Genomic DNA, 19,039 nt, shown 5'->3' with positions numbered 1-19,039 from the left:
ATAATAGGACCCATGCAATTTATACTGATTTCAGTAAAGCATTCGATAGGGTAAACCATATACTATTACTAGATAAACTTTCAAGATGCGGCATTGGTGAGCCATTGCTGAGTTGGTTTAGATCGTCCCTAATGGACCGTAAACTGTCGGTTAATGGGGAGCTGTCAAGACCATTTTATGCCTCCTCAGGCGTACCTCAAGGATCACATTTAGGCCCCCTGCTCTTCTTAATTTTTATTAATGACATAGTCAACTGTTTCAGGAATTCTGAAACCTATCTCTTTGCTGATGATTTAAAGATTATAAGACCTATTAATAATGATGTGGACCGTGCAAAGTTACAGGATGATGTTAATAGATTAACCGAGTGGTGCAAAAGTAATAAAATGGCACTTAACTCCGAAAAATGCTACCACATGACGTTCACGCGAAACAAAATCCCAGTACCAACAGAGTTCAATATAAATGGACTAACCCTACAGAAAGTCACAGTTGTGCGTGACTTAGGCATAATGATAGATGATCAGCTAAATTTCAATGCGCATTTTGATTACATCATTAAAAAAGCTTCTACAATGGTGGGCTTTGTGACAAGGAACACCAAGCATTTTAAACAAGCCCGTACAAACCTTCTATTATTTAAGACTCTTATCAGAAGTAACCTGGAATACTGCCCTCAGGTTAGGTCACCTTGTTACGAAGTCCACAAGAACCGGATCGAGAGAGTGCAAAAGCGCTTCCTGGCTATATTGAGCTATACATCCGGAAAAGCACGGTGTTTAAGATCCTATCAAGACCGTTTAAAAATTTTCAAACTCTCTACTCTCAGTTACAGAAGAAAAGTTCACGACTTGATGTTCCTTCATAAGCTAGTTAACTGCCGAGGTATATGCTGTCCTGAGTTGCTAAAAACTGTAAACTTTACCATACCTAATAGATTACCTAGAAAAGGGACCTACAAACTGTTTAAAGAGCGCTTTAGGAGAACAAGGCTAGGCACCGACTCGCCAATCTCTAGGATGGTACGGCTATACAACTCCATCCCTGGCTCCAGGAGTATAGATATACTTAATGATCCAGAGTTAAAATTCAGAAACTCAATTGTCTCGCATCTAAATAAGTCACATTAGAGGAATGGCCTCTACATTTCGTCCCATGGTACTTTATTACTATTTTAATTCTATGTCTCATGCTTACATGTTCTCTTGTTTATATTTCTCTACTTTATGTACATTTAAGTAACTTTAAGTAAATTTTAGTTGTTTATATGTATACTCTCTTTCATATGTACACGTGTGAGCTGTGGTCACCTATAAGTGGCTAAGCATCTGTTAATGTTGTATGTAATTGTGTAGATGTATTATCCGTTGGTGATCCTTAAATAAATAAAATAAAACTTGTTAAATATTAATATTAACGCCATCTACTCGAGAGTAGGCCAAAGGTATGGTGCAATCTTTTCGAGCGATGGCGCCATAACCTTTGGCCTACAGTCCAGTAGATGGCGTTAATTTATTTAACCAATGATCACATATTAGTGAAAGAATAAGGATCAAAGTCAAATGGCGTTCTAACAGTTTTAATCTTCTGTCGAAAGATAACAGTAAATTTACGGTGGCCCGAAGTAAAATGGCAAGTTTTCGATTTGGGCCAATAGATGGCAGACTACAACGCGCAAGGGAGCATGACTGTCACGAGGTGGCAGGGCCTCGCACGGGCACGGTCTCTATACTATATAAATCAAGGTATAACAACATTACCCTTTTTTATTACTTTTGTTAGGGCGGTATAACCGATCGAACATAATTTCCGATCATTTTCATGTAATTTTGGCTGTACCTTTGTTAGCGTCCCACCCGACGTGTGATATGTGCTTGAAGTCTTGTGGATTTCCAATGTCAGCTTTTGTGATTTTTCTCATCTTTGGTTTCTTGCTGGTATTCTTCAGCATGCCTGTCACAAAAAAAACAGTAATATATATTAACCACTGACATCCTGGACGCTTCGGGCTTTCGGTCCTACGCAGAGCTCGGCCTTCGGCCTTCGCATTTAGACACTGTATAATTAAACAATAAATACTCTGAACGCTAATTGTAACACGTTCACACTGTAAACTGACAATTTGTAAATCTTATTGCAAGGACATAAGGCCGGTACTCCGATGGTCAGGTAACTTCGTAATTATCGTAACATAGTAAATTCTGTGAGATTTACCAGAAGATATAGATTTGAGAGGTGGTGCGTGCACGGGCTGGTGGTGCGGCGCGGGCACATGGTGCGGCACGGGCTGGGGCGCGGGCGCAGGGGCGGGCTGGGGCGTGGGCGCCGGGCCGGGCGGCGCTGGCGGCACGCCGTTGTGCCGCGCCGACTGCTGGCTGTTGGCGCGCGACGCCAGCATCGACCGCTGCCGTCGCTCTGCCACAAACATAATGTATAGACTGATTAAATGCATCGTTATTTGATAGCCTCCTAAGGCCCACTATTCAAGAAAACCGGACAGGTTTACCCCATTAATGTAAAAATAATAAAAAATCAAACCTTCACGCTTTTGCTTCCTTAATTCAATCTTCTCAATGAGGATATTTCTGAGGACCTTAGCTTCATCTTCATTGGCAAAATTAAAAGCTGTCATATAGTCCTGAAAGTTAACAAACACATTTTGTAAGTCTAAACTATTTCTCAAACAACCTCACTCAAACATATTCAAAAGATTTTTTTCCATTAAAACATAAAGCAAAGTGCTTACTTCAGCTTCAAATGTATGCAAATAAGGCCTCGGGTGTTTATATTCTATCTGCAAGTACACTTCATGTTCCCATATCATGGCCTTTCTGTAGAGGCAGTAAATGCGGAAGAAGTAGGAACGCTTGCTGTTGTCCTTCACCAAGCACAAGATGCCAGTATCCTTTTTCTTCCATTCTGAATGTGCTGGTCCCTCAGTGGTAAACAACTGAACTACTGCCGTCGCTAAACTCTGCAATCAAATATCAAGGACTCAATTACGTACTTATCAAATTTAGCTGTGCCACATTTGGCAAATATATGAATATATTAAAGATGCTGCTGGCGCTGCTATGCGGCTTCCTGGGCCGAAAGCCTCGTTTGTAAATATGCCGCTCTGGGAAGCAGATATGTACATATTTGCGGCGTTTGGTGTTGATACTTTGGTTGGGGCCATGGGGCCAAGTGTGCGTCGACTGTACATCAAGTATTTATAAACAATTTTGACGTGTCTTTTAATTGAAAAACACTCTTAAAAAATAAATTAGAAAAAATATTATAGCATACTTATAAGATCATTTACATTATGTGGATTGCTATGGCAAAAAAAGCTTACAACCAGAAGAAACAACTATTGAAATCCCATTTGTCATGTAGAAGCAAGAAACTACTGATTAAGGTGTACATCTGGAGTATGACCCTAAGGCCTAAGAAATAGAAAGAGAATGGAAGCATTTGAAATGTGGTGTTGGAGGCGCATGGAAAGCATTAGTTGGAGAGACAGGATAACAAATGAAGAGGTGCTAAGAGTGAACGAAAGGAGAGCTATCCTGATCACCATTGCAAATAGACGCGGAATAATGATTAGACACTTCATACGACACAACCACTTCTTTAAAACTATCCTGGACGGGCGGATAGGACGCAAGCGGGGTAGAGGAAAACCGAGATGCAGGTTTTTGGAGCAAGTGAAAGAAAAAGTAGGGGTCGTGTCGTACCAAATAGTCAAAGAGCTGGCGCAAGATAGGGAAAGCTGGCAGATACTCCACCGACAAGAGAATAACTCTTTGATGATGATACATTATTCTGGTTTCATAAGCAATAGTTACTTTTTTTTAAGTGTTTTAATAAATCTATGGCTAAAAAAACGAATTATAAGGTTGCCTCCAGAATCTCGCGAACTAAATTGACAGGTCAATGTGCACAAATGATACCACAGTTTGGCCAGTGCTGTTCATATCGATATTTTCAAAAAAGTTTGAATTAGAGAATATCGCGAGAATTCACCGCTAGCGGCGCTACTGTTGCGCGGTCAGTTAAAATATATCTTTAAGTAATTAAAATTATTTTACAAATGTTACTTGGTATTTCGAAATTTGTGCAATTTTATAGTAATTGATACAAGGGTATTGGATAAACATATTGTTGGTAGTTAAATAAATATTTTATTATATTTATTTTATTTTATTTGTTAGGAAAACTTACAGCTAGAGTAACAAGTTGTAGGTGATAACATAGAAACAGTGATTATGGCTTAAAATACAAATAAGGCCGACCCAGACGGGGAAATAAGATAAGATTTCTCATTTATTTTGTGTGGTGTGGACGTAAAAATTAAATCGTCTCGGTGATCCCTATTGCTTCGATTGTAAAGAAGACCAGTCACTAAACTGGACATTCAAATTGACAATTGGGTCAGAATTTAACTACAGTGCAAGTATTATTTTAAACGTCAAAATTCTATGAAATTATGACGTATTGAATAACAGTTGCACTGCGTGGGTCTAACTTTAATTATCGATCAATCTCATCTACCGGTCACATTGTATAAAATTAAATCACCAAGTTTAGATTTATGGCGACAACCGCGAGCTCTTGATATAAACAACTTGCCCCCAAACCTGCATATTAAGAGCGCTCTTACAAGAAAAGTCGAAATAATGCAAAATTGATGATACTAGTCGACGAAATTCAGGACTTTGCGCTCATTATTAGAAACAATGAGTACTTGTTCCAGTAAAAGCGTCTTCTTATCTTTATAAATATCGTTGTAAATATTAGAAAAAGGACTTATTAAATTAGTAATGATTTTTTTTCTGATGGTCGTTTCCGAAAAACCCCGTGAAGCACTGAATGGCGAGCTCTTATTTGGAAATGTTGAGAATTTTACTCTGCTAAACCTGGCTATTTTGTATTACTAATACCCTGTACTTTAGGCATATCAAACTATATTTTTCCTACATACCTTTGAGAAAGAGAAAATCAAAGTAAAACGAACTCGATTTTCTCTCCGAAACAAGTGTCAATTCCTACGAAAATCTACTTAATATCGAAGTCATTTTCATACTCAAGCAATCTGCAACGTTTGCTTATACTGTTGGTATACATTAGTGTTTATGAAATTCTACTATAATTTTTTGGCAATTTTTTTAAAACTACTCTATATTACCGATGACGCGCGCTGCGCCAGCTCAGTGCCGCGGCAGAGCTTGTAGAGGCAGGACGTGTGTCGGTCGGCTCCGCACATTTTCAACGGCGACGACGAGGTTTTTTATCATTGTGTGCGGCGGGCGCCGTGTAAAACGCTATACTGTGTGCGTGTAAACCGCAACGAGAGACTTTGATCCTAGCACCGTTTTTATAGTATTATAATTTATAATGGTACAGTTTAATAAACTACCGGACAGGATTAAAAATATTTGAAACGACCTGACATTCTATATGTATTTATTTGACTCAAGATAGTACTCAGGGTCTGATGATGGAGCCGGAAGGTGGTCACCGGTACCAATCAACCATGCAACTAAACCACTTCGTGTTTAGGCTCGTTTTATTCATCTCAACAAGATCTTTGACACAAGATAGTACTCAGGGTCTGATGATGGAGCCGGAAGGTGGTCACCAGTACCAATCAACAATGCAACTAAACCACTTCGTGTTTAGGCTCGTTTTATTCGTCTCAACAAGATCTTTGACTTAAGATAGTACTCAGGGTCTGATGATGGAGCCGGAAGGTGGTCACCGGTACCAATCAACCATGCAACTAGACCACTTCGTGTTTGGGCTCGTTTGATTCGTCTCAACAAGATCTTTGGCACAAGATAATACTCAGGGTCTGATGATGGAGCCGGTAGGTGGTCACCGGTACCAATCAACCATGCAACTAAACCACTTCGTGTTTAGGCTCGTTTGATTCGTCTCAACAAGATCTTTGACACAAGATAGTACTCAGGGTCTGATGATGGAGCCGGCAGGTGGTCACCGGTACCAATCAACCATGCCACTAAACCACTTCGTGTTTAGGCTCGTTTTATTCGTTTCTACAAGATCTTTGACACAAGATAGTACTCAGGGTCTGATGTTGGAGCCGGAAGGTGGTCACCGGTACCAATCAACCATGCAACTAAACCACTTCGTGTTTAGGCTCGTTTGATTCGTCTCAACAAGACCTTGGACACAAGATAGTACTCAGGATCTGATGATGGAGCTGGAAGGTGGCCACGGGTACCAGTCTACCGTGTAACTGAACCACTTCGTGTTTGGGCTCGTTTGATTTGTCGCAACAAGATCTTTGACACAAGGTAGTACTGAGGGTCTGATGATGGATCCGGAAGGTGGTGACCGGTACCAATCAACCATGCAACTAAACCACTTCGTGTTTGGCTTCGTTCGATTCGTCGCAACAAGATCTTTGACACAAGTTAGTACTCAGGGTCTGATGATGGAGCTGGACTGTGGCCACGGGTACCAGTCTACCATGTAACTGAACCACTTCGTGTTTGGGCTCGTTTGATTTGTCGCAACAAGATCTTTGACACAAGGTAGTACTGAGGGTCTGATGATGGATCCGGAAGGTGGTCACCGGTACCAATCAACCATGCAACTAAACCACTTCGTGTTTGGCTTCGTTCGATTCGTCGCAACAAGATCTTTGACACAAGTTAGTACTCAGGGTCTGATGATGGACCTGGACTGTGGCCACGGGTACCAGTCTACCATGTAACTGAACCACTTCGTGTTTGGGCTCGTTTGATTCGTCGCAATAAGATGTTTGACACAAGATACTACTCATGGTCTGATGATGGAGCTGATGATGACAGACAGGTACCCGTCGCCACCTTCGCGCTCCATCATCAGACCCTGAGTACTACCTTGTGTCAAAGATCTTGTTGAGATGAATAAAACGTGCCTAAACACGAAATGGTTTAGTTGCATGGTTGATTGGTACCGGTGACCACCTTCCGGCTCCAACATCAGACTCTGAGTATCACCTAGTGTCAAAGATCTTGTTGAGACGAATCAAACGATCCTAAACACGATGTGGTTTAGTTGCATGGTTGATTGGTAATGGTACCTTCCAGCTCCATCATCAGACCCTGAGTACTATCTTGTGTCAAAGATCTTGTTGAGACGAATCAAACGAGCCCAAACACGAAGTTGTTTAGTTACATGATAGACTGGTACCCGTGGCCACCTTCAAGCTCCATCATCAGACCCTGTGTATCTTCAGTGTCAAAGATCTTGTTGAGACGAATCAAACGAGCCTAATCATGTTACTACATGGTTGATTGGTATCCGTGACCACTTTAATCATCATCAGATCCTCAGTACCAGTTCGTTTTTAAACCCTCGTTGATACAAACTTTACAACCTATAGGTACCAAATGCAATGACGAAACATGTAAATAAGCGAGTAGGTACCTATAATTTCTTTCGAGTAATATACCTTCATAAGTACAAGTATGGGGCTATTCATAAATTACGTCGTTTCAAATGGGAGGAGTGGGGGGGTCTGGACATCGGATGATGGTAACATGACGTAGGAGGAAACAGATTCATCCGAAGCTTGATTTTTGGATGATTTGAGGGGTGGGGGGGGTCAAAAATCGTTAAAAATAGATGACGTAATTTATGAACAGCCCCTATGTACATTTGCACTGCATTTAGTATTTTCGTTCTTACCAAATAACAGTTTTAGAAGTTTAAAAGTTAAGTACAGTTAGTGTTGTTATGGTTGATTTCAATATGCTTCGCGAAGGATCAAGAATGTTTAATCCATCATTGTAGTGCGAGTGTGGTAGAAGGGATCGGCGTACTGAGCTCGCACGGCCTGCCGCAGCGCGTAAAATACCTAAACTCGCTCAACGCCGAAATGTAATAGCGCTCTTAAGAGCCAACAGGAGTGGTCATATCTCCAAACAAATGGGTTTTGATGCTAGAGCAATGATTTTTTTCAACACAGATTAATATTGTCAATATCTGTGTCGGATCGTTTTGCTTTTTTTGATATTTTTGTTTTTTAAGGCGCTAGAGCCTTTCAAAAATGGCCAAAATGGCCAAAATGGCCTCATTGGCTATGCCGCAATGAGAGGCGTAGTATTCAAAACTGATGTCAATTAGCCAAAAAAGCAAAACGGTCCGGCACAGATAATTTCATAATCATTTAGATTTCCAAATTTGGTTACGATTGGTTAAGTTTTGGAGGAGGAAACAGTCGAGTACGAAACCTCGATTTTTGAGATTTTTACGCAGGATTTTTCGCCTTGTCCTTATCGCACTAGTTTTAGAAGCCGCTTCCGTTAGCGAGATGGGTATATTTAAACCTAAATTATTTAAAGCTCAGCTACGTTTCGTCTTAACATTGAAATTTGTCAGTTTCACATCCGCACCTCCTGATTTGATTGGTAACGTCACAATCTTACAATCGAATCAACCACTTTTCTCGTCACATTCATACAAATCGAAATCGTGTGTGACCCCTTTATAATTACCACATGAGTAGTAAGTGCATCTTACTTATCGATATAATTTTATCGACATATACCCCTGACTTGCTATTCCTGGCGGCGTAGCACGGTCGCGTTTTTATCCCTTGTCACCATGCCTGTCACGTTCTAACAAGTAAGTAAGTGCGAAAGGGACGCGCATAGTGATAGACGATAAAAATCGGGCAAGTGCGAGTCGGACTCGCGCACGAAGGGTTCCGTACCATATAAAAAAAAAACAAAAAAAAAACGGTCACCCATCCAAGTACTGACCACTCCCGACGTTGCTTAACTTTGGTCAAAAATCACGTTTGTTGTATGGGAGCCCCATTTAAATCTTTATTTTATTCTGTTTTTAGTATTTGTTGTTATAGCGGCAACAGAAATACATCATCTGTGAAAATTTCAACTGTCTAGCTATCACGGTTCGTGAGATACAGCCTGGTGACAGACGGACGGACGGACGGACGGACGGACGGACGGACGGACGGACAGCGAAGTCTTAGTAATAGGGTCCCGTTTTACCCTTTGGGTACGGAACCCTAAAAATGGAACCGTGCTGCGCCCACTGGTATCATTAAATTTTATTTGTCAAACTCATGTCAATTTAGTTCGCGAGTTTCTGGAGGCAACTTGTAGTAAGAATGTGATATTTTGAACCTCATCTCTGATTTTTGTATTGCCTTAATGCAATTAGTCCCATGTAGGAAATTGATCCTCACAACAAACTGAATTGATTGAAACGATTTAAAAAACTTCCCAACTAGCCTATATTGATATCCTTATATCTTTTCCCGGTTCCCGAGTTTAATTAATACCTACTCGTAATTTTATTGCTATAAGTTATTTTAATTAGGCAATTATTTAAATTTACCCTTAACATTACAGAGATAAGGTGTTATTTATTAATTAACTAGCCTAGAATGTCCTACTACTTGTGACACAAATTCAAGTTGAGTGATTTGAAAAGCCTTTATCTGTCTAGTTCTATTGAAAGTCAAGGGTAAAATTCCATAATTTCTATATTAAGTAGGTCTTTATAGTTCTTGTAAAGTACTAGGTACAGTCGCAGGTATAAATATTTTTCGTACAATTGTAAATTAAAACTTATGGTTTGATTCATAAACATCATTACAAGCCAACATTCCAAAAATATATTTACACAACCTTATTTTTTACATGACTTTATTTTCAGTGTTATAAGATAAGATAAGATATAAGATAAGAATAGCCTTTATTGACCGAAATAGAATTAGTACATATTGCATTTAAATAAATTCACATTTCATTTATCATTATATTAGTTTCAATATCTTTCCTAATAAATTTTTAATAAATATATTTTAATGTAATTGTTTTTAATATTTTAGTCTGCTTTCTTGGCATAGGCCTCCTCCAGCTCTCTCCACAGCTCTCTATCCTGTGCAATCCTAATCCAGTTTACTCCCGCATGCTTCTTAATGTCATCCGACCACCTCATTATTGGTCTCCCTTCTCTCCTCTTTCTATCTCTAGGATACCATTCCGCTACCTCTCTATCCCACTTATTTTTACCTTCTCTTGCCATATGTCTAGCCCATTTCCATTTTAACATTTTGATTTTCAGTGTTATAAATGCATGTAAATATATTTATGGAACATTGGCTTGTAAAGATTTTTGTAAACTATCCCTTTATGTCATAATATGGACAGTCAATAGTATTTCTTGGTAATGAATGGTAGCTTAACCCTTTCAGACCGAGAGTTTGTCCAAATGAGTTACCCCACACCCACAATGTCCAATTGTCCATATCATACCGGAAAACAAAAGTTATCGCTGTGCATAATATATACTGTATATTAGATTAAATAAAAGTATGGTATGGTTATGGCAAGCCCTGCATTCAAAATGATCTGAACACAACTTTGTGGTTAAGAGAATACAACAGTTGTCCTACTTAGCCATATCTGCTGCCAACTCTGCATATTTGTTACATTACAATACATTCAAATCAGCTTAGGGTGGTATTCCATCTGTCCAATATGTATTGCATCTCACATTTTGCTTAATGACTTAATGATAGAGTGAGACACAATGACATTGGATAAAGAAACTGGACAGGTGGAATACCACCCTTAGAGAATCAATTTGTGCACATCATTTCTTTAACCAGTACTAACATAAGTATGAATCCCATCAAGTGTGGCATTGGCCACTGGAATATCATGTATAGCCCATAACTGAAAAGTGAGGATAAGAGATAAGGCAGCAGATGCACCCACTCCTGTTTATATATAAAGCCAGTACAGAGTTGAAGATAAATAATAAAATATGAAGAATGCAAGAAAACCTAATAGTAGGCTTTGTAATGCTATATCTTGCAAATAAATTTAAATTCGCTGTAGAAGCAATCGCAATCGCATTGATATCAACAGATAATCCACAAACACGGCGAGATACGTAATCTAGTCGCTGAATCACGAGGCCTCGCCGATGTCTAGTAGATGGATTGTACGCACCTGGCACTTCGGTCCGATTAGACTGAAAACCTGTTCGTTCTCCTCGCGGCTTAGTAATACGCTAGGCCTATGTTCTCCCCTCGGCATCCTGTCGTTGCTACTTCTATGCTATGATACCTTCAATCGCTCGCTACACACAGGCACAGCCCCAGATGTCACACATTCCTGCTTTTGAATAGTATATGTATAACTACGTTGACGCCTTTTTTATTTTGAATATAATTAATTATTATGATATTTTGACTGAATTTAAATCTTAATTTGCGCCTACGAACACTAAAAACTAGTAATAAACTTTCTCTCTAAACCACATCTATCATACAACTAATGTTGCTAGATTTTACATACCATACTGTCAAAATAATCTAAAAGCTGTAACACACGACCGCATCGCACGCGAACTTGGAGCGCCGCACCCAGAGGGGCTACCGCAAAAATCGAAGTTAGCAAATTGCGGGCATTTTTCTCTGTCACTCTAATTACGCCTTCATTGGAGTAAAAGAGACAGATCCCCGCAATTTGCGAATTTCGGTTTTCGCGGTAGCGCCTCAGACCATAGTTACGCAGAAAACGCCTAACTTCATTTTTTTATCAATGCAGAAAGCGACCAAATCCTCTGAGTGTAAGTCACTTTGACAAAAATAAAAAGTTGGTCGTTTTCTACAGAACTACTATAACCTCCTTTCCTGATCGAATCCGAATTGGGCATACAGATTCGGTAACCTGAAATCACTTTTTTCAAAATGTTACCTACCGCGAACCACGTTCGACGTGGTGCCTCTCTGTCGCACTTGAAAATTCGTACGTACGTGGGACAGGGAGGCAACACGACGAAGGTGGTTCGCGGTCGGCCCTGGCGTCAGATGGTTAAGCCCCCTCCACACTCGCAATTCGTTCCGTTCCGAAGCGCAGCCGAGCGTTCGGGTGGTTAGAAAGAAAAAAAACCGAATGACGTCATCCCGAATGCAGTGCCTACGTATATTTTGTTTGACTCGCCGGAAACGGACGGAATTCAGTTTCCGTACGGAAAAGTCTAAAAATGTATAAAGAATGAACATAATTATATAAGAAATAAACTAGCAAAAAGCAGAGCTTTGTAAGGGCTCGCGGAGTTTTTCTACCTAAACGTACCGGACCGCGACTTTGATCCAGTCCGAGGCTTGTTTCATGTTCGATCGAGTGGGTACGAATTAAATCCGTTAAGGACGCAGCTATAAGTGAGAGCAAGAAAAAAAAATATACTGACCGGACCCCGGTCGCTGTCCGGTACGCCTGTCTGTTACAGCTTTTACTTTGTCCATTAAAAACGTGTCCAGACGACAAAATCAAATTGCCAATATCATCCCCAGGTAATATACAATTTCATAAGCGTTTATTACATCCTACACGGTCGCCCAGTAGTTTTTGTAAGGGAGCCAACTGGCTTTCCTACATAATGTTGGGTCAGCGAGCCAATGTCCTTGAAATTATTTATGCGTCCATACCACACAATTGAGCGTAAAACTATCCCGTCTGGACACCTACTGGCGGTAATCATCCTGCTCCGCACATAAACTTACGTATAATTTGTTCTCTTAAGTGCTCATCAAGACGAGTGAGATGACCAAAATAGCGTATGCCTATGTTGCAATAAACCTGAGTTCCACTAGGTACAGCTAGGGTTCAGCGTCAGCTCTATCTTGGGTACTACTCTCCTAAGTGCTCTTCAAGACGAGTCGGATGACCAAAACAGCGTGTGCCTATGTTGTATAAAACCCGAGCTCCACTAAGGTACTGCCAGGGTTCAGCATCAGGTATCTTGGGTACTGCTCTACCAAGTGATCATCATGACGAGTCGGATGTCCAACCCAGCGTTTGTCTATGTTGCACCAAACCTGTGTTCCGCTAGGTACAACCAGGGTTCAGCATCAGCTCTATCTTGGGTACTGCTCTCCCAAGTGCTCATAATTGTCATCAAGACGTGTCGAATTACTAAAACAGCGTGAGCCTATGTTGCACCAAACCTGAGTTCCACTGGGTACTGCCAGGGTTCTGGGTCATTTTGTTGAACTGCACGCCGACGTTGCAATTGGCGTGCAGTCGGCGTGCAGTTTCCATACAAGTCGCAGTCGGGTTGTAGTCCGTCTGTATCGGCCCTAAAGGGGCCCACTGATTAACAGTCCGCCGGACGGTATCGGCCTGTCAGTTGTTCGGAACTCTCAACATTTTGTTGCGACTGGCAGGCCGATACCGTCCGGCGGACTGTTAATCAGTGGGCCCCTTAAGTCACTGAAATTTGTATTACCTAATATGCTTATCTTTATTTATAATTGTGGCAGTTCCAAGGAATAGTAACACTAAAACTGTTTCTCGAACTGAAAGTACCCTTAAGTTTGCTAACACAACATGACTGATCGGTTCACAGAAACTTCATTGCTAAATTGGGAACCAACCGTGCGAAGCGCGATTAGTCAGAATCCAAAATTTTAACCCACTTTTGTATTCATCATTGTTAGCACATAGTACATTAGCAAGAAATTTAATTCATATTTTTTCTAACAGATGGCGCTAGTAGTAATACAAAGTGTTATTCCTTTATTTAATTTTTTTAGGTTTATAAAATTATATTTTTATGTTTGATAACACATCTAGACATGAATTTAAATTACTATGTTAAATTTCAAACCTAACAGTGCGATAGTTTTTCCGTAAAGTGTACCACAAGAATGCATAGTTTGTCGAATAGTGATAGGGCTCGCTTCGCTCGCCCTAATAAACAATGTGTTTCAAATATATTTCAATAAAATTACCATTTTTTTTAAATCGTTTTATTTATCCGTCTGTTTCATAACAAACTAGATACAAAACATTACAAATCGATTACTGGTTAGTCTCTAGTTTTACTACAATGTACATGTACAACCGACAACGCTGTGCTTACACTAATTCGAAAATGACACGTATTAGCTACTTATATAAGATGACTGTATTCACACCGTATTGTAAACAAATTAAACCGTACCCACGTTGTGTATTTCACCAAATTTCAGAAATTATATAAATTAACATTTGTCAGGTAGGCAAAGATTTCACTTTTAAGTTTTGATATAGCGGCCTTTTAATTATGCACTAGATGCACTAGTTGTTCCAACCGTTTTTAATCACTTATGGTTATATCCCTCAACATTTTTCTTTCCTTCAACTCGTAAACATGTAAACAAAACATAAAAGTTAACACAGTTAATATCAAACAAAGATTTTGAGAATTGTTCGGTTATTAACTGTACAAATGACTTTTTAAAACGGGGACATCCATTAAATTACGTGTGGTGTGGCAACTGGGTCGCGAACTTCGTAACTTTACACATTGAGGACTTTACATGCAAAAATCTAAAACACGGAACCCGGGGACCATTTAACTGGATTATTTATATGTTTTGTAAATTGTGTTTAATCATTCCGACATTTTTATTCTATTAAAAATACTTTTAAATAAGTAGTAGAAGGTCGTAAGCGAATGTGACCAGGGAAACGGGTAAAATATAATGAAATTCGTGTGACGTCATTTGTGGATGCCCGCTAATAAATTTGTTCGCCGACGCCGGTCACATTATAATTATTATGGAAAAGCCTTGCGTGGTTTTAAATATCAATATCCTTGTACAACACATCTAGAATATGACAAAAACAGTCTAAAATACCCTACATATCCGTCAAAACCTATAAAATTCCATTCAAACTAACCGTGGCTCCAGTTGTAATAGGGTACAGTCGACGTCAAAGATATGTTTACATTTTTTTCGCCTTATTATAAGGGAGTAAGGTGCAAGAGTGTAAACATATCTTTGACGTCGACTGTACATCCTTTGGATTCAAGATGTGCATTACACTTATGATAAATTATAGATACTTATATGTATAAGCGAGTGAGCTGCCACTAACAGTGCGTATTTTGTATATAATGTAAATACAGATAGAATAAGTTATTTGCTCAGAGCCAAAAATGTAGATGCAAATATACCGTGAAACCATAAAATCATTATCTTCCTCTCTATCGCTCGATTATGCAAGAGCGATAGAGAGGCAGATAACGATTTTCGATGTTGGTGGTAGACCCTCTGGTTCGATTAGGTATTTTTTACTATACGCGACATTTACCCTGCAGGGAGTGCAGGGGAAAGTTGGACAGTTTCACGGTACTTACTTATTACATATTATGGAATCCATGTTACATACAGGGTGGTCCAAACCTTGACGTCCAAAAATTTTTTTTAGATTCCTCTAGTCGTGGGCTATCAGAATATACCCCATGTATATTAGCCGATTTTTTTGTAGTTTTCGAGTTATGAATTTTTCAAGTTTTTTTTGGTTAAAATTTTGGGGGTGAAGTAATTTACTTACAAAAAAAAACTATTACAGTTTTTTTTATGTTTCTTTTTGTAACATACTCCTTAATAAATAACGTAATTATTAAAAAAAAATCAGCGTCCTCGCGTTGATACAAGTTGTAAAAAAACATGACAGAAATAATTTATTTACGCTCAGGCATGTCAAGCTTAGATTTTGCGCTTAAATAAAAAAAAATACAAGCTGTTACAAGGACTTCTGCTGATTTTAAAAACTGATAGACCCTAAGTGTTTTACAAAAAGGTAAAAAAAAGTGACACTTAATAGTCGATATTTGACAGAATCGGCACTCAAAGGAACTGAGGTCGAAAGTTCCCAAATTAGTGATTCACAAAAAAAAACGGATTTATTATTCCTAACTTTAATAAAACACAAAAATGACCACGATGAGTCAATGTTGTGACATGTGATAAGCGAATCATCATTTTTTTTTTGTGAATCACTAATTTGGGAACTTTCGACCTCAGTTCCTTTGAGTGCCGATTCTGTCAAATTTCGACTATTAAGTGTCACTTTTTTTTACCTTTCTGTAACACACTTAGGGTCTATCAGTTTTTAAAATCAGCAGAAGTCCTTGTAACAGCTTGTATTTTTTTTTATTTAAGCGCAAAATCTAAGCTTGACATGCCTGAGCGTAAAAAAATTATTTCTGTCATGTTTTTTTACAACTTGTATCAACGTGAGGACGCTGATGTTTTTTTAATAATTACGTCATTTATTAAGGAGTATGTTACAAAAAGAAATATTAAAAAAACTCTAATAGTTTTTTTATGAGTAAATTACTTCACCCCCCAAAATTTTAACCAAAAAAAAACTTCAAAAATTCATAACTCGAAAACTACAAAAAATCGGCTAATATACATGGGGTATATTCTGATAGCCCACGACTAGAGGAATCTAAAAAAAATTTTTGGACGTCAAGGTTTGGACCACCCTGTATATTTGTAATGACTACCGGAATTCATGCTACAGATCTGCATGCATGTGTTCATAATTGATTTCATTTCATATAACTATTTATTTGAATTAAATACACATAATAATAATACTGTTTTTTTGCTTTTGTTCCGCTCAGTAGACAGCCAAGTTTTCTCCTTTTTGTGGCATACAGAAGAGTTAAAAGATAGATAGTAGGGTCGCTATCACAAAGCTGTGATTTCTAAACACGCCGATTCCGCCGAGCCGCGTTGCACACATTCACTACTCAAAGGCTGAGCGGCGAGTGAGTGGCTCCAACACAATAAGTGCCTGCGAAATCGGTTCGCCATCAAGGCACAGTTTTATCGTAGCGACCAAGCCAACAAAACCCTTTGCTCGTACGCCTGCTTTTAATGATCTTAAAGATAGTAATTCAACAGCGAAGTCCTGAGCTAAATAACAATTTAAATTAAAAACGATATATATACCTATTATACGAAATAATACCAAAAAAAGATGCTAAAAAAATTATGCGATTAGGTAATTATGCGCCTTAATCACTATATAGCATGTCAAACGTGTAATAATGACAATTTTATTCTGAAACATGTTTTAGTTTTTTATACAGGCATGTAATTATAATAACACTGGCATAGCAATAGCATTCAAATATACTGACTGTAATTACGCAATTAGCCAGCACATTGGTAATCAATAAGAATACCCACACAAATTGACTTACGATTGCCATCCTACAGAACTAGGTATCACAGTGAACATCAGAAGTATAGTGGACCAAACTACGCGTCTAAAGTATTTAAGGTTAATGTGGCTAATTACGTCATAGTCTATTCCGTCCTCTAGCGTTTTTCTCGAACAACGAACAACATTGATAATTTCGTCGACAAAGCAGCGATTGCTTTTAGTTTCAGCAATCAAAAGAAAATGTTTTTTTTCCTACGATTGAAAATCAAAGAAATATACGCGCGTGGACGGAATAGTCTCTATGACGGAATTAGCCACATTGATCTTACCATTCTCTAATAGCTTAACTAGTCTATGATAGATACCTACCTATGAACGCGAACTGTAGAGGTAGGTAGGTACATCTATATTTAGAAGTATTACCTACACAGGGTGGCAGATACTTTTAACCGTTGTTTCGTCCGCTACTATTGATGGTGACTGTACCTACCTAGGTAATTAATATAATTATAGTTAACATTAAACATCAAGACATGGGATAGGCCACAGAGCGATGAATTAAATTCGATGTTTAGGACAGTTTCAAAACAGGCATCTAGGTATAACAGACATATTTGAATAGAAGGCATCACAGAGAACGGAACAAAATAGCTTCAACATCATACAGTTCAGTTTACAATAACATTCTATGATTTTGTACTTCCAACCGTATCACCTACTATCCAATGAAGTAAAAATTGGTAATTAAGCTTTAAAGCTTTTATAGCACATAAGTTGCCCGTTACTAAATATGGTCTGATTGGAAGCTCCGATGTCAGTCACAGTTATAAAAAGATGTGCCTACGTCAATTCTGGAGATCAGACTCGAGCGAGCACTTTTAAGAGGGGACAACGCAAAATTGTAGTTTTGTTTTTACACGTTACACGTTTTTGCAAAGGAAAATGCCATGAAAATATTTACACGGAAGCTAAATTATATTTGGAAGGGCAGACTACAACAAAGCCTTCCTGTAAAATAAGTAATTGGCTCGATAGAAGAATATCACGAAAACATGTCTAGTTTTCATTTCCATTGTAGGTATATCGTTATGTTAAGGCCTGTCTCCATATTGCGCGGCAAACTATCAAACATTGGCTCGCGAGGCAGCCGCGCGCAATGGATACCGGGTTGGCTCGCAAGCCAACGCGATATAGTTTGCCGCGCAATATGGAGACAGGCCTTTACGCTGCATACCACAGCAGTATAATTTTACAACGACGGGACTTAATCACGAAAAAATAATTTTTAATTTTACTGACTGCCAATGCCATTTCTTCACGTACCATCGGGGAAAGAGTTAAGGAACACATCGCAGCTGTCAAGAATCGTCAGGTGAACAAGTCTGCCGTTTCTGAGCATTTACTATATAGAGTCAGGGCTAAACCACTGGATTGAGCTTCACAACCCTAGAATACATTCTACAGACCGTGGGTTTTATAGTAGAAAAATTCGTAAAGCCATATTAAAATAAAATAAAACATAGAAATATCAATCGAGACGAAGGTTTTAAGATCTCATCCACATGGAACTCAAGTCATTATCATTAGTAAATGTAAGCGAATACAAATATCGCAGGTTGAAAAATCGAACATTGATTGAACATTGATCGAGTGTTGTGTGTCGATCCGGTGACATCTCTAGTGCGCAAAACGTTCAAGTTAATAAACAAGACCAATAGTAGTGCGGGTAGTTCGAAAAACTCGCGCGCCTAGAAGATGTTGATGTCAACTTTAGCCAGTCTTCTCTCAAACGTCGGATGCAAATTTAATTTAAAATTAAATTTTACGCGATTAAGTCCCGTCGTTGTAAATATTAATAAGTAAAACGTTAAAACCCAGGAGATCGGCATATCTTCCGTCGTAAATTTTACGCGGCGCAACATATTATTTGTTTCCTTCCAATACACCCTCTCTTAAGTTGCAAAAGCGCTATCGTTTTTTTTTAGCATTAGAAAGAACTCCACAGAAGCAAGCGTGCAGTTTTTATCAGGCTCTTTAATTGTTCA

General features: G+C 38.8%; 1 protein-coding gene and 1 long non-coding RNA gene across 2 annotated transcripts in view; both read right to left on the bottom strand.

The window, feature by feature from the left end:
• The window catches only part of LOC134805209 (actin nucleation-promoting factor WASL-like), a 32,272-nt gene extending 20,964 nt beyond the window's left edge, over positions 1-11,308 (bottom strand). Inside the window, exons 1-5 of the mRNA XM_063778518.1 lie at positions 10,986-11,308; positions 2,747-2,974; positions 2,539-2,638; positions 2,215-2,415; positions 1,840-1,953 (exon numbers count right to left, since the gene is read on the bottom strand). Of these exons, the coding sequence (XP_063634588.1) occupies positions 1,840-1,953; positions 2,215-2,415; positions 2,539-2,638; positions 2,747-2,974; positions 10,986-11,072 (730 nt within the window). The 5' untranslated portion in view covers positions 11,073-11,308. The remainder of the gene's footprint in view (positions 1-1,839; positions 1,954-2,214; positions 2,416-2,538; positions 2,639-2,746; positions 2,975-10,985) is intronic.
• On the bottom strand, positions 4,503-8,560 carry LOC134805210 (uncharacterized). Its single transcript, XR_010146254.1, has 2 exons — positions 8,362-8,560; positions 4,503-4,622 (listed from the first exon to the last, which is right to left on the bottom strand). It is a non-coding gene; the product is annotated as an uncharacterized LOC134805210 (long non-coding RNA).
• Positions 11,309-19,039: the final 7,731 nt, after the last annotated feature.

The sequence above is a fragment of the Cydia splendana genome, chromosome Z (assembly GCF_910591565.1).
Source record: "Cydia splendana chromosome Z, ilCydSple1.2, whole genome shotgun sequence".
NCBI lineage: Eukaryota > Metazoa > Arthropoda > Insecta > Lepidoptera > Tortricidae > Cydia > Cydia splendana.
Note: the sequence above shows the minus strand (reverse complement) of the source record. Positions and strands in the feature narration are given on the sequence as shown.